The sequence below is a fragment of the Canis lupus genome, chromosome 5 (genome assembly GCF_011100685.1).
Source record: "Canis lupus familiaris isolate Mischka breed German Shepherd chromosome 5, alternate assembly UU_Cfam_GSD_1.0, whole genome shotgun sequence".
Lineage (NCBI taxonomy): Eukaryota > Metazoa > Chordata > Mammalia > Carnivora > Canidae > Canis > Canis lupus.
The window spans coordinates 81237872-81259550 of record NC_049226.1 but is presented as its reverse complement, the minus strand read 5'-3'; the positions used below and the strand labels follow the sequence as shown (position 1 = coordinate 81259550).

General features: G+C 38.2%; 1 protein-coding gene across 4 annotated transcripts in view; it reads left to right on the top strand.

The window, feature by feature from the left end:
- The window catches only part of TANGO6 (transport and golgi organization 6 homolog), a 200886-nt gene that overhangs the window by 73226 nt on the left and 105981 nt on the right, over positions 1-21679 (top strand). For all 4 annotated transcript variants that reach the window (XM_038538490.1, XM_038538492.1, XM_038538493.1 and 1 more), the window contains 2 exons: positions 8019-8525; positions 11871-11928. In XM_038538490.1, coding sequence (XP_038394418.1) covers positions 8019-8525; positions 11871-11928 — 565 coding nt within the window. The remainder of the gene's footprint in view (positions 1-8018; positions 8526-11870; positions 11929-21679) is intronic.

The following is a 21679-nucleotide window of genomic DNA, read 5'->3' as shown; positions in this document are numbered from 1 at the left end:
GTTAAAGCTTTGTGTCCAGTGCATGTATCTTTTTTTTTTTTAGATTTATTTATTTGAGAGGGAGAGAGAGAGAGAGAGACACCACAAGCAGGAAGGGCAGAGGGAAAAGGAGAGAATCTCAAGCAGACCCCACACTGAGTGTGGAGACCAATGCAGAGCTCTATTCCAGGACCCTGAGACCATGACCTGAGCTAAAACCAAGAGTTGGACACTTAACTGACTGTATCACCCAGGTGTCCTGAATACATATATCTTCTACATACTTATAATTTTTAAGAATTTAAAAAATACTCAAAAAATATTTATTTCTTACTGCTGTGTGCCAGTGAAGGGTCTGGGAATATTGTCATGGACAAAGCAAACATGGTCCTTATCCTCATGAAGTTTACTGCTAGCGAAGGAGTCAGACATTAAGTATTCAAAAAATATACTTCAAATTGAATGCAGTGCCTGAAAAGAGAAGAAGAAGGTACCAAGAGAACATCTAACCTAGGTTGGGAAGGTTTCTACTGAGGAAATGTAAGTTTAAGATAAGACTTGAATGGTGAATAGGAGTTTGGGGGTGTATGTGGTACAGGTGGAGGCAACTCTTTCAGTTAAAGACAATATAAAAAAAATAAAACTAAAAAAATAAAAAAAATAAAAAAATGAAGACAATATCATGTTCAAAGGCCAGGAAGCAAGAAAGAGTTCGGTGTACTTAAATACTGATGGAAGGCCCATGTAGCTGAGCTGTAGATACCAAGAGGCAGAGGTGTGCCAGACAAGGAGAGAGGTGGGCATGTGTGTATGTTAGGAAACTACAAGAAAGCAGAATAAGCTTAGTGCAAGTATAATGAAATTGGATCCAAAATCAGACTGGTTAGAACTCTTAGCGATGAGCGGGGAACCCTCTAGGAATGGATTTTTTAATTTGAAGATTCAAATTTGATACTGATTTGCGATATATTAGAATTTGCCTCCTTTTACCCTGTCCTTAAAAGGAAAAGGAATTTGTTTTAAAAGATTTTATTTACTTATTTAACAGAGGGAGAGCACAATCACAGGGGGTGGAGCAGAGGGAGAGGGAAAAGCAGACTCCCTGCTGAGCAGGGACCCTCCCCCCACCAATGTGGGACTTGATCCCAGGATGCTGGGATCATGACCTGAGAAGAAGGCGCGTGCTTAAGCGACTGAGCCACCCAGGCATCCCAAGGAAAAGAAATTTTATTTGGGCCTCTTGTTAATGTGAATCCATTTCTTGGTAGATTTACTTAGCACTCCAAATTTTTTATTTTCTAAGTAGTTTGAAGAAATCATTTTTCATTCAGTTTCTAAAGTCCTATTATATCACTGCCATTGGAATTGTCAAGGAGGTATTCACCAAAGGAATAATTTTTCTTAAGTTATATTGTTACTGAATTTAGTTGGCCTGATTGGTTTTTGTTTTTCTGGTTGAGTATTAAAAATAGTCTTTGTTTCTGTAAGTTGAGAGTGTGTTTTTTTTCTTTTCTCTTATTTAACACCTATAATTTTATGCCACACCCCAAATGGAAAGTAGAACACAAGTATTTCCATTTCCCCTTCTATAAGCCTGTTGTTGGGGGGATTGGCTATGTAAATTAGTCATGTTTTAAGAGAGATTCACCTGAGTGATGCAAATATATATCCCTTACCTGTCCCTGCCCTTCCATGAGCCATCCTGACTCACTGATTACATCCTGGATTCCTCTGACTTTGCATTTAGTTAAGTGAACATAAACACGCCACTTTTGCCCTAGATCTACTAATTTTTTTCTGTTTGATTCATGAATTCATAAGGGGTTTCTATAGTAATGCTGAGCTTTCCATCTTTGTATTAGAAAAAAAGTCATGATTCTTAATTATGTTTTCAGACAGTCATCATGAGGCTTAGGGCTTTTATTTCAGAGTCTAGATTATACTATACCTACCCCCAATTAGAGTTCATCGTTGTTTTAGCTAATGGAACAGAGTCTAACAACATTGCAACCTTTCTTTCCTTTCTAATGTATGTAATTAAGGTGATTATTAGAATACAGTATCTGGGAAGAGGAGTTAATTTGGAGAAAGTGTAGGTCTAAGACTGCTAACAAGATAAGTGTTATTCCAAACTCATTTTCTAAATTTCAGGGTTGCTTATCAGTAAAAGTGTGATGCTGGTAACTTCCCTGGCCCCCTAGGAAGCAGTTTCTTGATAATGTTGCAGGACCCATTAGGTCCCCTAAAGTGCTGCTGCCATGGAGCTGATCTGAGCTTTGAGGCTCAGGGTGGTGGGGCTGGGACTCAAACCCAAATTCTGAGATCTCATACTGCATTTTCTGAGAACATCATGGAGTAAACCCATTCAAGAAATCTTTATTATATGCCTCTTTGCCCACATGGAGTTCACCTTCTAGTGGCTGTGATTAATCCAACGAATTCTTAATTTTTTAAAAGAAGATTCATATTTCTGTATCTCATATGTGTTTTTATATGTTGCTCATTATAAAATAGGCTGTACTGTGCACTGACTTAGAATAAGAATACCACTTGTAGGGATCCCTGGGTGGCGCAGCGGTTTGGTGCCTGCCTTTGGCCCAGGGCGCTATCCCGGAGATCTGGGATCGAATCCCACGTCGGGCTCCTGGTGCATGGAGCCTGCTTCTCCCTCTGCCTATGTCTCTGCCTCTCTCTCTCTCTCTCTCTGTGTGTGTGTGACTATCATAAAAAAAAAAAAAAAAAGAATACCACTTGTAAATAAATTCAGTGACATTATAAGTAAGAACTGGACATATAAACAACTCAGCTAAATATCTGAAGAAACATAGATGATATATAGAAATGAGAATACAAAGAATAAACCTAAGTATTTGTTGGAACTAGGGATTTTTAGGCAGCATTTTATTGTTGGAAGAGGCCCTTGGAGTCCTCCAAAAAAGTGATTCTCACTGGGCAGGATAAGGCATAATGAGAATTTGTATGCTCCTTAGGTGAGCCTTGCAGAGGCTCATGTGGGACTTTTTCAGTGTACACATGCCCTCCTCTGGCTGTCAACTTGGTTCTCATATGCTTACCTTAGCAGGCATCCTCCCTCCCACCACTCACTACCCTCAATTCCTTCCCTACCAGTCCAACCTCCAGTTCTTAAATTTGAAAACTTGCAGAAATTCAGAACAATTCTCTATCTAACTGGTTCATTCCTGATGCCCTGAAAGAAGTCATAGACATAGCTGACATAGCTCTGCATGTTCCATTCCTAAAGTATACCAGAGACTCTGGAAGAGGCACAGCCAGATAAAGAAATCTGTCACTCACTTGTGGGCTTCAAGCCTCAGGGCTTTCCACACAGAATTCTGAAGTCTGGATATGAAATCTCTGCTGAGTAGCAGTGACAGGAGTAGAAATGAGGGCTTTGTGGTTAATTCTTAATTTTGATATGGCCCTTGGTAACCCTTGAAAAATAATTAATAATTACTTAGTGGTTCCATTTTCATGTTTATCAATTAAGTGAATATTACTTTGTACCTCAAAAATTTTTTGAACATTTATGAACAAAATAGTTGGTATCTGCAGTCTTGGGCTTTACTGATTATTCTCACAGTGGGACATCTATAGGCTTACAAAGCTGAAAGAATGCATAACTTTAATCTTAAGCCTTATAAACTATTTGATTCAGAATCTACCTATGTGCCTATTATGATTAAAGAAGTTACCCAATTGAATAAGATGATTCCACAATGCCTAGGAAGTTTGAAAACTGGAAGAAAATATAGTTTTTTTTTTATTAATAGACTATTTTTTTAAAAAGATTTTATTTATTTATTCATGAGAGACACACAGAGAGAGTGAGAGGGTGGGGGAGAGACACAGGCAGAGGGAGAAGCAGGCTCCATGCAGGGAACCCAACACAGGACTGTATCCCCAGTCTCCAGAATCATGCCCTGGGCTGAAGGCGGCGCTAAACTGCTGAGCCACCCAGGGATCCCCTAATAGACTGTTTTTAAGAGCAGTTTTTGGTGCACAGCAAAATTGAGCAGGAGGTACAGAGATTTCCTATGCATCTCCTGCCCCACAGAGCACAGCCTCCCATACTGGCAACATTCTGCATAGGAGTGATGCATTTGTTACTGTCAGTGATCCTACATTGACACACCATGTGTGTGTGATCACTCACAGTCTACAGTTTACATTATGGTGGTTCACGCATGGTACTGTAACCTCTATGGGTTCTGACAAATGTGTAATGAGTATGTAGCTATCATTATAATATCCCACAGAATAGTTTCACTTCCCTTAAAATTCTTTGTGCTTTGCCTATTCATCTGTCCCGTCAAACCCTTGGCAACCACTGATCTTCTTACTGTTTCCACAGTTTTGTCTTTTCCGGAATATAACTTAGTTGGGAGTATATACTACATAGCATTTCCATACTGACTGCTTTCACTTAGTAATATGCTTTTAAGCTTCTTTCATGTCTTTCAGGTTTGATGGCTCATTTCTTTTTAGTGCTGAATAGTATTCCGAGGTCTGGATGTACCACAGTCTTTTTATCTGTTCACCTACTGAAGGACATCTTGGTTGCCTCCAAGTTTTGGCAATTATGAATAAAGCTGCTATAAACATCTATGTGTAGGTTTTTGTATGGACATAAGTTTTCAAGTCATTTGGGTAAATACCAAGGAGCTCAGTTGCTGGAGCATATGGTAAAAGTATGTTTAGCTTTGTAAGAAACTGCCAAACTGCCTTGCAAAAGTGGCTGTGCCATTTTGCATTCCCACCAACAATGAATGAGAGTTCCTCTTGCTTCACATCCTTACCAGCATGTGGTGTTGTCAGTTTTGGATTTAAGTCATTTTAAGAGGTGTGTAATGGTATCTTGTTTTACTTTGTAATTCCCTGATGACATGTGATATTGAGCATCTCTTTATATGCTGTATATCTAATATATCTTCTTTGGAGAGGAGTCTGTTAAGATCTTTTGCCCATTTGTAAATTGAGTTGTTTGGTTTTTTACTCCTGAGTTCTAAGAGTTCTTTGTGTATTTTGGATAACTATCTTTTATTGATGAGTTTTTTGCAAATATTTCCTCCTTAGTCTGTGGCTTGTCTTCTTTCTCTTAGCTTTATCTTTTACAGAGTAAAAGTTTAAAAATTTTAAAATTTTAATGTGAGCAGGCCTGGTGGCTCAGCGGTTTAGCGCTGCCTTCAGCTCAGGGCGTGATCCTGGAGACCTGGGATCGAGTCCCACGTCGGGCTCCCTGCATGGAGCCTGCTTCTCCCTATCCCTGTGTTTCTGTCTCTCATGAATGAATGAATAAATAAATAAATAAATAAATAAATAAAATCTTTTTAAAAAATAAAAAAAATAAAATTTTAATGTAATCTCATTTATCAGTTATTTCTTTCATGGATTTTTTTTTTTAATCTAAAAAAGTCAGTGCTATACCCAAAGTCATCTAGATTTTTTCTTATGTTGTCTTGTAGGAATTTTATAGTTTTGCATTTTACATTTAAGTCTATGATCCATTTGAGTTAATTTTTGTGATAGTGTAAAGTCTGTGTCTAAATAATCTTTTGGCAGCTCTTTCTGCCCACAGATCCTGCCCTTGTACTATAATAAAAACACCTTTTTGCACTGGAAAAAAAAATCTTTTTCCACATGAGTGTCTAGTCATTCAAGCACTATTTGTTGAAAAGTCTGCCTTTTCTCCATTGTATTAACTTTGCTCCTTTGTCAGAGATCAGTTGATTATACTGGAATCACTGTGTTGGACACATGAAACTAATGTAACAGTGTGTGTCAATTATACTTCCATTAAAAAAATTTAAAAGATCTGTTGACTATATATAGGTCTCTTTCTGGGTTCTCTATTTTGTTCCATTGGTCTATTTATCTTTTTTTTTTTTTTTTTAAGAAGAAACTAGTGTATATAGTAGAAATGAAAAAGAGGCCATACACTGTAGCTATAAGTAGATATTCCCATTTCAGATGCTTAAAGAAAAAATAAATGTCCATAATACTACAGAAGCAATGAATGAAGTCTAGAGTAATGATAACACAAACTAAATATCTATTACTATCTAATACTAAAATATCTTTCCCAGTTCCACAGATTCCTCATATAATTGGCCCTTTACTTAGATAACATGTATTCTCTTCTCCCTTTAAGATATAGTAATATTGGAACGGTCACTTGTACACATGCAGATAAGTCAGCATATGTTGCAAAGCTAGAAATTTTACCTTCTGTCTATTTTGCATTGTTCCTAATTGTTTAAAAAAAGAAATCTGGGGACACCTGGGTGGCTGAGCAGTTGAGCATCTGCCTTTGGCTCAGGTTGTGATCTGGGTGGGGTCTTGGGATTGAGTCCTGCATCTTGCTCCCCGCAGGGAGCCTACTTCTCCTTCTACCTATATTTCTGCCTCTCTCTCCCTGTCTCTCATGAATAAATAAATAAAATCTTAAAAAAAAAAAATCTGAGGGCAATGTATGGTGAAATTCTACAGGTACAAACCTGACATGAACCTCAGGTTTTTATGTACTTGGAAGGAAAGTGTTGGGGAAAATAAACAGTAATAGTTCTGTGGATGTAGAGTTTAAATGAGAATGTTATATAGGTCCTACAAAAGTGGTTGGTTGGTTGGTTGGTTGGATAATGAAGTGAGAGAATGAGCAAGTAGTAAATACCCTGCTTTGTTCTTAAAAGGATTTAAGACCTGTAAGGTTTTCAGATGTCAGGAACTAATGAAGCCTCATATGATGATATTCCTAGTGTTTTCAAACAGAAAAGGATTATCACTGATTCTTGCTTCTCTACTGACTGCACATGCACTTTTCCTAGTAAGGCATATGGCATTATAGCACAAAGCTTCTGGAGAGAATAAAACCTTCTGTAATTTTTACTCTCACTTTCTAGGAGAAATCCTCTTTTGCCAGTTATTGTCCCAATCCTTTCCAAACCTATGATGGCCTTGAATGCTGACCAGCCTCTTTAGAAAATGTAGTTAAGAACTGCTTTATTTGTTCAGTAGAGACTTTGTAGGGTATTAGGTAAGAGTGTGGACTCTGGGATGCCTGGGTAGCTCAGCCAGGTAAGCATCCGCCTTTGGCTCAGATCACGGTCCAGGGTTCTGGGATTGAGCCCTACACTGGGCTTTCTTCTCTGTGGGGAGTCGGCTTCTCCTTCCCACTCTGACTGCTACTCCCCCTGCTTATGCTCTCTCTGTCAAATAAATAAAAAACTTTATTAAAAAGTAAGACTGTGGACTCTGGAACCATACTTACTGAATTCATATCTTACCATCTTCCAGTCGCGTGACTATGTATATGTTATTTAACTGTTCTTTGTCTCAGTTTCTCCTGTTTAGAATGTAGATAATAACATAGGAATATGAATATGTGTGTTTTTGTCTGTCATATTTCTTTTTAAGACACGTAGTGCTTACTATGTGTCAGGTGCTAAGTACTTTGCTAATATTAACTCATCTTTTTATAGTAGAAGGTACATAGAGGCCAAAAATACAATAATGCAATAAAAAGGATAATAAAAGTAAAAAAATAATCATCTTGAAAAGAATTTCACCATATGACTGCATATTAAAATCTGATATGATAAGAATAACTGTAGAGACAGTCTAATAGGTAAGTGGGGTACAAAAAAGGATGTAAAAAGGCTATTTACAGAAAAAGAAATGCAGACAGCCAATAAACATGAAAGGATATTTAATAGCCCTGGTAGGTAGTCTGGCTAATGCAAATTAAAACCATAAGATAACCATGTTTTTCCCACCAGGTTGTAAAAATTAAGTATAATCATATGCATCACTGGTGTATTTTTAACTCAGAAAAGTACCTGCACAGGGTATTTAATAAGTGTTAGCTATAATTATTCAACAATACAGAGTGCTAGACTATGCTGATTACACCATGAATAAGATATGCACCCTGACCTTCTTACTCAGAATGTTTCTTAGTGTTCAGGCATTATTAACATCTGCTATATTCACTTTGGTTTGGCATTTTTCATTTTATTTTGTAGTTGAAGTCATGTGATTTTGCTGTCCTGAAGCAATTGCTGCCTTTATTGGAGAAAGTCTCCAAGGTGCACCCTGACCCTGTCATCCAAGAACTTGCTGTCGATCTTCGCATCACCATCTCTACCCATGGAGCCTTCTCCACTGAGGCTGTCAGTGAGGCTGCCCAAAGTACCCTGAACAAAAAGGATGCAGAAGGAAAAATAGAAGAGCGGCAGCAAACCAGTCAAAGTTATGCTGATGAGTCTCACCTCAAACAACAGCAAAGCCATGAGAAATCCAAAGAAACAACCCTGAAGTCTCCTACTCCACTCATTCCTCAAGAGGTTAGTGAGCCCAGAATGACTACGAACCAGAAATCTGGAAGCATCACCACAGACCAGCTCCAAGAGGTTCTTTTATCAGCTTATGATCCTCAAATCCCAACCCGGGCTGCTGCTCTGCGAACTCTTTCCTGCTGGATAGAGCAGAAAGAAGCAAAAGTCCTTGAAATGCAAGAGAAGCTTCTCAAGGTGAGTAGAACACACTGGAAAAACATATGCATACAGAGTGGGGCAGTTTTCCAGGAGCCCTGACTATGTATCAAGCATGGCCCTGGACTACCCCTAGGGAAACTGTAATTGTTCTGAGGAGGCAAGACTTAGACACAGGAAAGACTTAGATCACCACCTGAGACCACTCAGTTGAGCATGAACAGAAAAAGAAAGGGGCGGATTCCCAAGAAGCCACCTATTTTTTCTGGGCCCCTTTTATTTGTTTGTTTGTTTATTTATTTAACTTATTTTTTAATTTTTTTTAAAAGATTTTATTTATTCATGAGAGACACAGAGAGAGAGAGACAGAGACACAGGCAGAGAGAGACGCAGGCTCCATGCAGAGAGCCTGATGTGGGACTCGATCCCGGAACTCCAGGATCACGCCCTGGGCTGAAGGCAGGCGCTCAGCTGCTGAGCCACCCAGGCGTCCTTCTGGGCCCCTTTTAATAGGGGAATTGTGCAGAACTGGGCCCTCCCCCCATCCCCCAACCTCCACCTTCTCCCCCCATCACAGTGAAGAAGCTGTTCCTTACATTGGAGATGTATGTGGGAGAAAAATGTATGCTTAGTTGAGGATCTTTTCAGTTTTGTGTGAATTTTCCTGACCTCAGTATGGATTAGAGATTAAGAGCAAAGGATCTAGAGACTACAAATCAAATCCCAGGCCAGTTTCTTGGATAAGTCATTTACATTTTCTTTTTTTTTAAAGATCTTACTTATTTATCTGAGAGAGAGAGAGAGAATGCGCATGTATGCACATGAGTAGGTGTGGGGCAGGGAGAGAGGGAGAAGCAAGCTCTCAGCCAAGCAGGGAGCCAGACATGAGACTCTATCATCATGACCTGAGCCAAAGTCAGACAGAGCCACCCAGGTCCCTTAAGTCATTTAAATTTTCTGAGCCTCAATTTCTACATCTGCAAAGTGGTACATACCAATAGGACTCACTTTATGTTGCAACATTTAGGGGAACACCTGGCTGGCTCAGTCTGTATAGCATGCAACTTTTGATCTCAAGGTTGTGGGTTTGAACCCCACTTTGGGTGTAGAGATTACTTAAAAATGAAATATTAAAAAAAAAAGAAAGATGTAAAATAAAATGGTTCATGTAGGAGCATCTGGCTGGCTCAGTTGGTAAAACAGGCAACTACTGATCTCGAGTTTGTGAGTTCAAGCCCCACATTGGGTGTAGAGCTTAGTTTAACAAACAAACAACTAAAAAAATAAAAGAGACTTTAGAGGGAATGAATGCAGCCCTGCTGATACCTTGTAAAAAAAAACTAGTTATATGTAAAGCACTAGTTATAGTGCCAGGCACATAATGAGCATCTAATAAAAAGCTCACTGTCATTGTTATCATCTTTTTCATATACTTTATTTTTTTAAAGATTTTATTTATTTGAGAGAGAGAGAATGTGATTGGAGGGGGAGCAGAGGGAGAGGGAGAAACTGGCTCCCCACTGAGCAGGGAGCTCGACTCAGGGGCTTGATCCCAGGATCCCAAGATCACTACCTGAGCTGAAGACAGATACTTAACTGACTGAGCCACATAGCTGTTCCTCTTTCATGTACTTCAGCCATTAGATTAAGAGTTATAATTCTGATTAAAAACATTTATCTATGGTCACTAAAGTATTAGAACCAATGGTATAATAATAATAACTGCTGTTGGAGCACCTGTGAAGCAGCTGATTCTTGGTTTTGGATCAGGTCATGATCTAAGGGTCATGAGATTGAGCCCTGAATCGGGCTCTGTGCTCAGTGCAGAGTCTGCTTGAGTTCCTACTTCTCCCTCTGTCCCCCTACCTTTTTCTCAAATAAGTTAACAGTAATAATAAAAATAATAACTGTTGTTTATTGAGCCAGATAATTGACATTATCTCCAGTTCTCATAATAGCTGCAGTATTGGTATTATCCCCATTTTATAGATGAGAAAACCAAGGCCAGAAATATGCCAAGGATTTGTTGCCATTGAAATATTCATAAAAACCTCATTATATATCTCCTTTGAGTAATCATCAAAAATATCCCATCATACAACTGTTTATTTTTTTTTAAGATTTTATTTATTTGGGAGAGTGTGTGCGCGCGTGTGCGTACACACACACACACACACACACACACACACACGAGCAAGGGGGAAGGGCAGAGAAAGCTCCCTCACTGAGCAGGAAGCCTGACATGGGGCTCTATCCTAGGACCCTGAGATCATGACCTGAGCTGAAGGCAGATCCTTAACTGACTGAGCCACCCAGGCGCCCCCATACAACTGTTTAGATGGTGAATGCTATGAACGTCTTTGGAATTTTCTTTAACTTATTTAACCTTCATCTTCTGTCCATGATCGATCAGGTCCTGTCAATTATTTTTCCAAGAAGTTTCTCAAATATGTATCTCTTCCTATTTTTTCCCATGGCCACTACCCTGGATTAAGCTTCCTTTATTTACATGACCCTCACTCCTTCCAATCTGGCCTTCTTTCCAGTTTAACTAATCTAGGCTCTCTGTAGCATGGTGCAGATGTGGAGACCGGCAGCATCAAGTTGGTATCAAGAATCACTGTGCCAGCAAATGATGCATCGCCGTATATGGAACAGACATCCCGTCCCCCCCACCAGATACCAAGCAAGAAGAATATGGGCGCATGGCCACTCCTGTTCTCTGGCCCTCATATTAGGGCCTAAATTTAATATGTTGCTGTCATAGCTTCTAGATAAGCAGTGTCCTCTGCAGTTGACATACCCTGGTTTGTTCCTAAATTGTGAGATAATCTGTTGAAAATAATTCATTACTAATGTCAGTTGAAGTGCCAAAATTTGCAAAAGGTTTTAAAAAAATAAATTAGAATAGATTCAAGGTTATCCCAGTAACATCTCTGTCACTTGCATTTCCATATACTTTCTGAGTGGAAGAGAAAAGGACCAAATTATAGCAAATATGCTGTCAATTGGACATAACCCCAAACTTGGCATCGTGTGTGTCATGACTGGTAGTCTTTCATGATACACATGAGAATGTTGTCCACCATGGGTAGTATACGTGGAGAAAATGTTCAGAATTTTTTCCCCAGATTTTGGTTTCCATGCCTACTTCTGGTATATACTTAGCCACTTCAAGAAGTATCTCCCCCTAACTTGCTGCCCTCCTTTAGCTATTGTAAAAATAGGACTTCAAACATATATACTGTTTTCTCTACAAAATTCTGAAGTCAGACCAATGTCTAGCTAAGACAAGAAGAAAAGCATTTATTCTTTTGAGGCTGCTGTAAGGGTCTCCTGCTTGCTCTTTGCAAATCATAGCGCTGCTCTATTTTGTGGTTCCAGATATTCTTGGAGAACTTGGAGCATGAAGATACCTTCGTATATCTGTCTGCTATTCAGGGTAAGTTAGTCCTGGTTAAAGGACTTTGAGTCTGTGAACCAAAGATTGTAGCATGTGTGTTTGCACAAAATCTCTAAAGTCATCAAGCCATCAGACTGTTGGTCATTTTGTCCATCTTCCTGCCTCCTAGTGAGGACTCAATTTACATCATAATAATAATATTCCTGGATGGTTCCCTAAAGATTCCAATAGAATTTCAGTGTCTGATAATGATGAGGAGGTCTTTATTATCCTATAGATCACAACCCATTTCTTCTCACTCAAGGAGGTAAAAAATGTCTCACACATAAACTCTCATTACCTTAACCTTTTATGTACTTGACTACTGCTAGTATGTACCCTTGCTTTCCCTTTAAACTAAAAAAATCTGAGTATATAATATTTTTTCATCGAAATGTTTTTCGCAATAATTTTATTTCTTTTTTGTGATTTTTTTGTTACTGTTCTCCCGGTCTCCATTAATTTGTGGATTCCAAATCTGCAGAGAAATATCACAAACAGGGATGTAGAGAGTAGGCACCCTTCCTAAAGGAGGAGAATCAGACATGATGAGAAAGTCAGTTATCTCACAACTTCTCTTGGCTCTACCCAAAGAATGTAATTGTCAAGAGCTAGGACTCTGGGATGGACCACCTGGGTGTACCTCCATTCCTCTGCTGCTCAGCTGTATGGGTTTTGACAAATTACTTAATCTCTCTGGGCTTCAATTTCCTATCTGTAAAAAGGGAGCTAAATAGAAATGTAAAATGGTACAACTACTTTGGAAAACAGCCTGACAGTTCATCAAAAAGATAAGCTTAGGGTTACCACTTGACGCAGCAATTCCACTTCTTGGTATAATACTCAGAAAGATTGAAGACATATGTCCATGCAGAAACTTATATACCTGAATGTTCATAGCTGCACTGTTCATATTAGCCAAAAGGTGGAAACAGCACAAATATAAACAAACTGTATTTTATACATACAGTGGATTATTACTTAGTCTTTATAAAAATAAAATACTGAAACATGTCATGGCAGGGATGAGCCTTGAAAACATTATAAGTGAAAGAAGCCAGTCACAAAAGACCACAAATTGTATGGTTCCTTTATTTATTTACTTAGTATGTATGTATGTATTTATTTATTTTTAAGATTTTATTTATTTATTCATGAGAGACACAGAGAGAGAGAGAGAGGCAGAGACACAGGCAGAAGAGAGAAGCAGGCTCCATGCAGGGAGCCTGATGCAGGCTGGATCCCAGGACCCTGGGATCACAACCTGAGACAAAGGCAGATGCTCAACCACTGAGCTGCCTATATGGTTCCTTTATATGAAATATGCAGAATGGGGAAATATATGGAGACAGAAACTAGGTAAGAAGTTGCCTAGGGCTGTTGGGAAAGGGGAAAGTATTGGGAGCTAATAGCTGGGGTAAGGATTGCTTTTTGGGATGATGAAAACATTCTAAAATTGATTGTGGTGATCATTGAATAACTCTGTCAATATTATAAGAACCATTGAATTGTATACTTTAAATTGGCGACTTTTATGATATGTGAATTATATCTCAATAAACTGTTACCAAAAAAATTAAAATTTTATAAGAGGGGAAGGGTTAAAACTGTCAGAGTTTAAGCAGATATGATGATAAAATGTAATGTGGTAGATAAGATCCTGGAACAGAAAAGAGGCATTTGGGAAAAACAAAGATAATCTGAGTAAATTATGGACTTTAGTTGATAGTAAAATGTCATTCTTAGTTCATTAATTGTGACGAATGTACCATGCTAATGTGAAAGTTGATAATAGAGGCAACTGGGTGTAGAAAATATGAGAACTTTCTGTGCTATGTTCTGAATAATTCTGTAAATCTGAAACTATCTTAAAAAGTCTACTTTATAGAGGTTAATATTAGAATTAAATGAGTTAATACCTTGAAAGTGCCTAGTGCAGGAGCACTCTGGTCCAACTCTTGATTTCAGCTCATGTTATGACCTCAGAGTCATGAGATTGAGTCCAGTGTCGAACTTCACGCTCAGCATGGAGTCTGCTTGATATTCTCTTTTCCTCTCCCTCTACCCTCCTCCTGCTCTCACACGCTCTCTCTGAAATAAAGAAAATCTTTTTTTAAAAAAAGTACTTAGCACACAGTGTTCAAATAAGGTTAGTTGTTATGAATTTAGTGTTATCATCATCATCATCATCACCATTATATTACTACTGCTTCTACTGTTAGATTGCTAGATAATGTGGTGATACATGTTACTTCTCAGGTCTGAAGTTTGAGTAGGCAGGTTCTATCAGGTAGTTATTGCTATGTAACAAACTACCTCAACCTCAATACTTCAAGCACCAATCATTTATTATCACTCACGCATCTGTAGACCCATGGAATTGAGCTGATGCAGGCTGGGTTTGGCTAGACAGTTCTGCTTTGCCCTGCAGCTCTGTGGGCTGGCTGTGGCAGCTCTGCTGCACTTGTTCCTGGTCATCACTAGCCCAGTGGCCTACTAGAGTGTTTTGTGGTGATGGCAGAAGTGTAAGAGAATAAGAATAAACTCCAGAGGCTTCTTCAGGCCTAAGTTTGAAACTAGCATCTTATCACTTCTGTCTCATTCTGTTGGCTGAAATAAGCCAATGTGGCAGAGCCCAAAAGTCAAGAAGTAGAGAAATAGACTCTTTTTCTTTAGTGGGACAGACTGCCAGGTCATAGAACAAAGGGCATGAATGCAGGGAAAAGTGAAGAATTAAAGCCAGTAATAGCAGTCCTTCACACTGATGTGTTCTGTTTATCTGCAAAAGGCAAGGTCCTCTGTGAGCACAAGGCATGCTTGGATCTTTATTGGCTACTTCTTTCTTGGTATAATTTTTGTATGCTCTGAACAGATCTGGCAGTTAAAGCTTAAGAGAGAGTGCAGAGGGGATAGCATACAGTGATAATGGCCAGAGCCTTGGAATTCATTCTTTATTCAGCAGACATTTATCGTGCACCTACTATATACTTAAAAACACTTCAACAGTTACTTGTCATGCCCAGGTTAAAAAGCAAAAAGAAAATTCCTCAAAGGAGACAAAATGACCACCCAAAGTGGTAAAAGGACAACTAGTTGAGAGCAGAAGCTGAAAGAGTAGGGTTTTGTTCTGTTTTTAAATTTTATCTATTTGAGAGAGAGAGCACATCCAAAAGAGAGCACACAAGCAGGGTAAGGGGCAGAGGGAGAAGCAAACTTTTGATGAGCCTAGAGCTAGATATAGGACTTGATCCCTGGATTGTGAGATCATGACCTGAACCAAAAGCAGACGCTTAACTGACTGAGCCACCCAGGTGCCCAAGAGTAGGTTTCAAGAAATTAACTACCTTCAGGTGAATGGGCAGAGGCCTGGAATTAAGATATGCCTGGGGCTCAGGAAGTCACATGACAATAAATGGTACTTATGGAAGCAAAATAAATTGGTGAAGCAAGAACCTCAAATGCCTGGTACTTTTCTCGAGAAACTCTAATACTGTTATGCTAAGGAGATGTTTCTTATTGATTTTTTTTTTTTTAGGACGGTTTTTGGAGAAGAGGTGGTATGTCATTCTCCTATGGCAACATTACTGTTTGGAATAAGCTCCTTAGCTGATTAACCCGTTGAGCTCATTAGCCTCTAGGGTCTACTATAAAAATCACAACTGTTGGTTTTATGTTTGTTTTTAGTAATTTTAATTGGTGTGCTAATCAGTTAGTAGTTAATTTGGCAATGAAGAACATGGGGGGTAGAGGTGTAATTTCTGTTCTCAGGTCCCCACAATGGACAAGTTTGAATTAATTGATGTTTTGGTGTTTGTAACATGCACTTAAAGGCCAAGGCCTTAGGTGAATTTCCCATTATGAAAGGAAAGAGCTGGATTTTCCCACCTGAATTGCCAGTGTCCTTTGCCCAGGCGTAAAGCATGCCAAGAACCAGGCCATTTTGGACTCCCAGTCAGACAAGGCCAGCCTACTTATAAATGTTCTGCAGTAGAATGGGTGTTTGGCTGTGGTTTGAGTAGCATTTAGTTGTATGTGTGTGTGTATGTGCATGCATGTGTGCATGTGTCTCTGTTTAAAATTTTCCTTTCTAGGCTGTCTAAATATCTCCATGTGAAAATTACAGCATATCTTTTGCTTAATTTGTTTGATAAGCTGTATTTTGTAATTTCTCATCAACTTTGCAGTCTACCGGCAGAGAAGAGAGGAATTAAATAAATTAATTCATTCAACAGTTCCTTATTGATACCTGATGTAAGAATTTATGGTGTGTATATTATCTGTCCATCATAGCCATCTGAGAACTAAATTCCTTGTGAGTTAAATTTTAGTTTTATGAAAGACAGCCTGCATCTCTCTTAGTCCTACTGAGAAAGTGATGGTTGATTTAGTTCTTGCAGCGGTTTCTCCCAAGTGGGTGGGTACTCAGTAGCAAGTTCTTCAGGCGGAGAATTATATACCAAGTTCCTGTGTTCCAGTTACAAATCAGAGTTCATAATTAAAAGGCCTAATCTTAGATTATGGCCATTAAGTGTCTTTCCCTTTTAGACTCCTTTTGTATTATTTTTTTCATTCTTTATTATATCATTATTATTGTTACACAAATTAATGCATTTTCATAGTTCTAAAAAATTTGAGAAGGAAGTATATAAAGTAAAAAGTAGAAGTCCTCTTTTCCAAAATAGGAGTTAAACTATGTCCTTGGGGGTCCCATAATGTATATCAGATGTTTGAGATATTTTTCACATTTCAGTTTTGAAATAGATATTCAATAACAAATATGATAAATAAGTATTCTTCTAGTAAGATATTATAGTCAGGTTATTTATTATACTGTGGATCTGCTCGTGTATCCTCTCAGTCACTTTCAATTATTTAAAAGACATTTTGAAAGCAACACCAGAGACAGAAGCATTTCAGGGATCCAAGTGATCCCCATCAATGTCAGAAGGATCCTTGGATAAAACTACCAGACTCATTGAAAAAGAGAGAAAACCCCAAAAAACCCTAGGCTCTGAGCCAAGCATATGAGGTGAAAGTATACTTATGTGTGTGCAGTAAGGAAAACCTAGACATCTTGACGTGCCCAAACAGATCTTACTAACTCTCCTATCCTCTTTCTCTTCAGAGAAGAGTTTTCATTTCTGGCAAAAGAGCCAAGGGGTGGGAAGGCAAAAGGCCCGGAAGGGGGAAAGGTGGATAGAAGGTGAAATTGTTTTTACAGAGTTTCAAACTAAGCAGGATTACAAGTTTTAACTTGTCAGAAGCTGAACTCCCTATCTCATTCTCAGATTTCTACCTCAAATAAAGTAAGTTGAGAAACCATTAGCTGGAAATAGTTCTATCCCTTGAAGGACCATCTAATTGGGTCTGGCACTGAAATTCAGAATGCAGTGCTGTGAAGTTTATCATCTCCATTTATGTCCTTGAAATGGGAAGATTACTTTTACGTCCTGACCTGGTTTTTGTACTACCTAATTAGCGGGTGTGCATTTAAAATAATGTCTCTCACATCTGCTATCTTGGTAAATGGTTGAAGTAGTTAGAGGTAGAAGATTATCCCTATTTTTTAGACTTTTTATTTGGGATTTAATTTATACCTAAATTCCCCAATTTAAAATGTTCAATTCTGTGTTTTAATATATTTAGAGTTGTGCAACTATCACTACTATCTAATTTTATAACTTTTTTACCATCTCAAAAAGAAACTCCATATCCAGTATTAGTGAATTTCCATTCCCACTATTCCTTACCCCTGGGAACACTAAACTACTTTTAGTCTCTATACATTTTGCCTATTTGAGATGTTCCCTGTAAATAGCGTCATACAATGTTTGGTCTTGTGTCTGGCTCCTTTCACTTAGTATAATGTTCTTGAGGTTCATCCATGTTGTAGCATGAATTGGTACTTATTCCTTTTTATGGCTGAATAATGTCCCACTGTATAGATTAACCACATTTTGTCTGTCCATTCATAAGTTGATGTCATATTTGAGTTGTTTTTACTTTTAAGTTACGATGATGAATAACACTATTGTGAACATTTATGTACAAGTTTTTGGACATATGTTTTCATTTCTCCTGAGTTTATGCCTAGGATTAGAATTGCTGAGTCATATAGTAACTGTTTAACCTTTTGGGGAACTGCCAAACTGTTTTCCAACGTGGCTGTACCATTTTACTTTCCCATTAGCAATGTAGGGGGATTCCAATTTTTCTAAATCCTCACCAGTACTTACTATTGTCTTTTTTATTACAGCCATCTTAGTGGGTGAGAAGTGGTATCTCACTGTGATTCTGATTTGCATTTCCCTAATGACTGATGATGTTGAGCATCTTTTCTTGAGCTCCTTGCCACGTCCTTACCTTCTTTGGAAAAATGTTTAGATTCTTTGCTCATTTTTAATTTACATATTTTGTCTTTTTATTGAGTTGTAAGAGTTCTTTATATATTTTGGAAACAGGTTCTTTATTATGTATGTTAATTACAGATATTTTCTGCCATTCCATGGATTGTCTTTTCTCTTAATAATGATGTATTTGAAGGACAAAACTTTTTACTTTCAATAAAGTCTAACCAATATTTCTCATTATTGATTGCACTTTTGGTGTCATATGTAAGAAATCACTGCCTAACCCTGGCTAATGAAGATTTACTTTCATATTTTCTTACATGAATTTTATAGTTTTCACAATTACACTTAGGTCCATGATCCATTTTGAGTTAATTTTGCGATGTGAAGAGAGAGATTCCTGTTTCATAGTTAAACATTCTGAGACTTAGATAATGGAAGTCTTTCTTCTAATAGGACAGTAGCAACCAACTTGAACCTTGTTCATGGCTTCCAAATCTTTTTTTCTCTCCAATACACTTGATTACTTCTTTAGAACTTTCCAAATTATGGTAGAAATTGACTCGATTGTTGTGCGTTTAAGATTAAAAACATATGATTATCAGTAATATTTATTAAAATTGAATAATTCCTAATTATCTAGAAAGTTTTGACTCTAAACAATCCCAAAATATAATAAAAGCAGATATGATAATCCTTTTATAAATGAATAATTGACTTTCCTACAGTCACAGAAGTTGGGAGGGTGGTGGAGACCCATTTTTTTGGGAATCCCAGTTCACTGTACCTTCTCTCTTTTTTTTTCCACTTTACCTTCTCTTACTGCAGCCCTAGTGATATATATATATATATATATATAGCCTTCTCTCTCTCCCTCCAGTTATAGATTGCATTTTAAAGTCCAGAACACTTGAGTCTTACATTAGCCTTATTTTTCAAATATCTATCCAGTAGTTTTCTCTATTAACTGAAAATTGAAACATTCAGATTTGCATCAGAGTATTTAGTAGTTTAGTACTTTTACCTGTAAGTAAAAGAAGATGAACTGGCGACTTCGAGGTTAGTTATTTTCACTGCCCAAGATTGTCGTGGATAATTGCCATGTAAGAGAAATGGCAGTAAATATTATAGAAGTTACTACTTACTAAGGGCCTGTACTGTGCCAGTCACAGCAACCTTGCAAGTTAGGTATTAGCCCTATGTACAGATGAAGGAACTGAGGCTCAAAACCATTAAGAAACCAGCCCAGAGTAATGTCGATACTGTTAGCATCAGAATTTGAGTCTTAACTCTCTCTGGTTCTGAAGAGGATGCTCCTGCAATAGGGAAAAATAATTAATCCTAGTGCACACATTGTTCTTGTTCTCAGGCACAAGGGCTGAGTTCCTAGGTGGTCTTACATATAGGAGAACTAGGCTTGCCAGTGGGAAACGGTTTCACTATAAATCAACCCTTTCTATAACTTAATAATATGCTGATCTCATGTTTGCTTGATTTGTGTATATGAGTGTGGTGTGTTTGTGTTGGGGGGGGTTATTCATTTGGCAATGTGTGCGGTATTATTTTTTAAGCAATCTTTATGTGTATCTTTGAAATTCATCTTCCATTAGTGGAATCTGAGTGTGTGACTCACACTGCCTGCCTTTCTTCCTGCTGATGATCATGATTGTTTCAGCAATGTATCAGCAGAGATTGTGGGTCAGGTAAATGCATAGCTTTCTATACAGAACTTTTGGTATTTGTTGCCTTTCTGATTACAATAAGTGACATTTAAAAATAACGTACTTTAAAATGATATGAATGATGAGGCTCTGGAGAAACGGAAACCTCATACACTGCTGGTGGAAACTGTAAAATAGTGCAGCTGCTCTGGATAGCAGTCTGGCAGCTCTCAAAAAGTCAAACATAGTTACCATATGACCCACCAATTCCACTTCGAGATACATACCCAAGAGAAATGAAAACACATGTCCATACAAAAGCTTATATATGAATGCTCATAGCAGCATTATTCATAATAGCCAAAAAGTAAAGACAGCCTAAATATTCATCACCTGATGAATGGATAAATAAAATGTGGTATATCTTACACCATGAAATATTATTTAGCAATAAAAAGGAATAAAGTACTGATTCATTCTACAAAATGGATGAACTTTGAAAACATGGTAAGTGAAGGAAGCCAGACACAAAAGGCCACATATCGTATGATTCCATTTATGTGAAATGTCCAGAATAGGCAAACCCACAGAGATAGAAAGTAAAGTAGTGTTGCCAGAGGATGGGAGGAGAGGGTTGTGGTGGGAGTGGCTGATAATAGATATGAGTGATGAAAATGTTCTGAAATTAGATATTGGTGATTATTGCACAACCTTGTCAATATACTAAAAAACCACTGAATTCTGCAATTCTAAAAATACAGTAATAAACTGAGCAGCCTGGGTGGCTCAGCATTTTAGCGCTGCCTTCAGTCCAAGGTGTGATCCTGAGACCTGGGATCGAGTCCCACATCGGGCTCCCTGTGTGGAGCCTGCTTCTCCCTCTGTGTGTGTTTCTGCCTCTCTCTCTCTGTGTGTCTCTCATGAATGAATAAATAGAATCTTAAAAAAAAAATACAATAATAAACTTAAAAAATTCAGGACAGTAGTTTTTCATGGAGCCCCTAGGACTCTGAGGGGTGGACAGACAGTATTGAGATGTGTGGAGCTACAGTGAGGGAGTCAAGATTGAAAGAAAAGCAGAGGCAGAAGAATGAGCAAGAATAGGGCAAGTGTAGAGGAAGATAAGCCCTTCAAGTTGTTAGTGGAACAAAATGAGCATGAAAGGGAGGAGTGGGATTGGACTGGAGTGCAGAAGCTGTTGGAATGCCAAAGCAAGGCATCCAAGCTGTTCTGTTTGGGTTCTAGGGAGTCTTTAAAGGCTTGCCATTGTTGCCAGCCTGCCAGTAATGTCTTGGTGATGGGCTTCCTGGATTGTCATGCTATTATCATGCTTGTTATAGTTATTACTTACACTTCCTTTGTTCTTATTTTCACCCCAGATTTATTGAGTGCCAGTACATATCAGATGTAGCTTATATAATCTCATTTACTCTTCACCACACTGTGAGAGTCATATCTTCATCTCCCCGTTTTTCAGACAGAGAAATTGAAGTTCCAAGCTATTACCTGTAAAACGACAACCAGTGAGAGATGGAGACTGGAATCAACTCCAGAGCCAAGTTCTACCTCTGTATTTCCCTCCTCTCTCCATTCCATTTTCTCACCATTCTTAAATTATCATGACCTTGCTCTCACAGTGAATCAAACCCTGGAACCAGTGGCTTTTGACATTTTCAGCTAAGCATGTAAATACTTCTTAATTTCTTGGTTTCCAGGGCTCCTTTACCTCCTATTCATGTC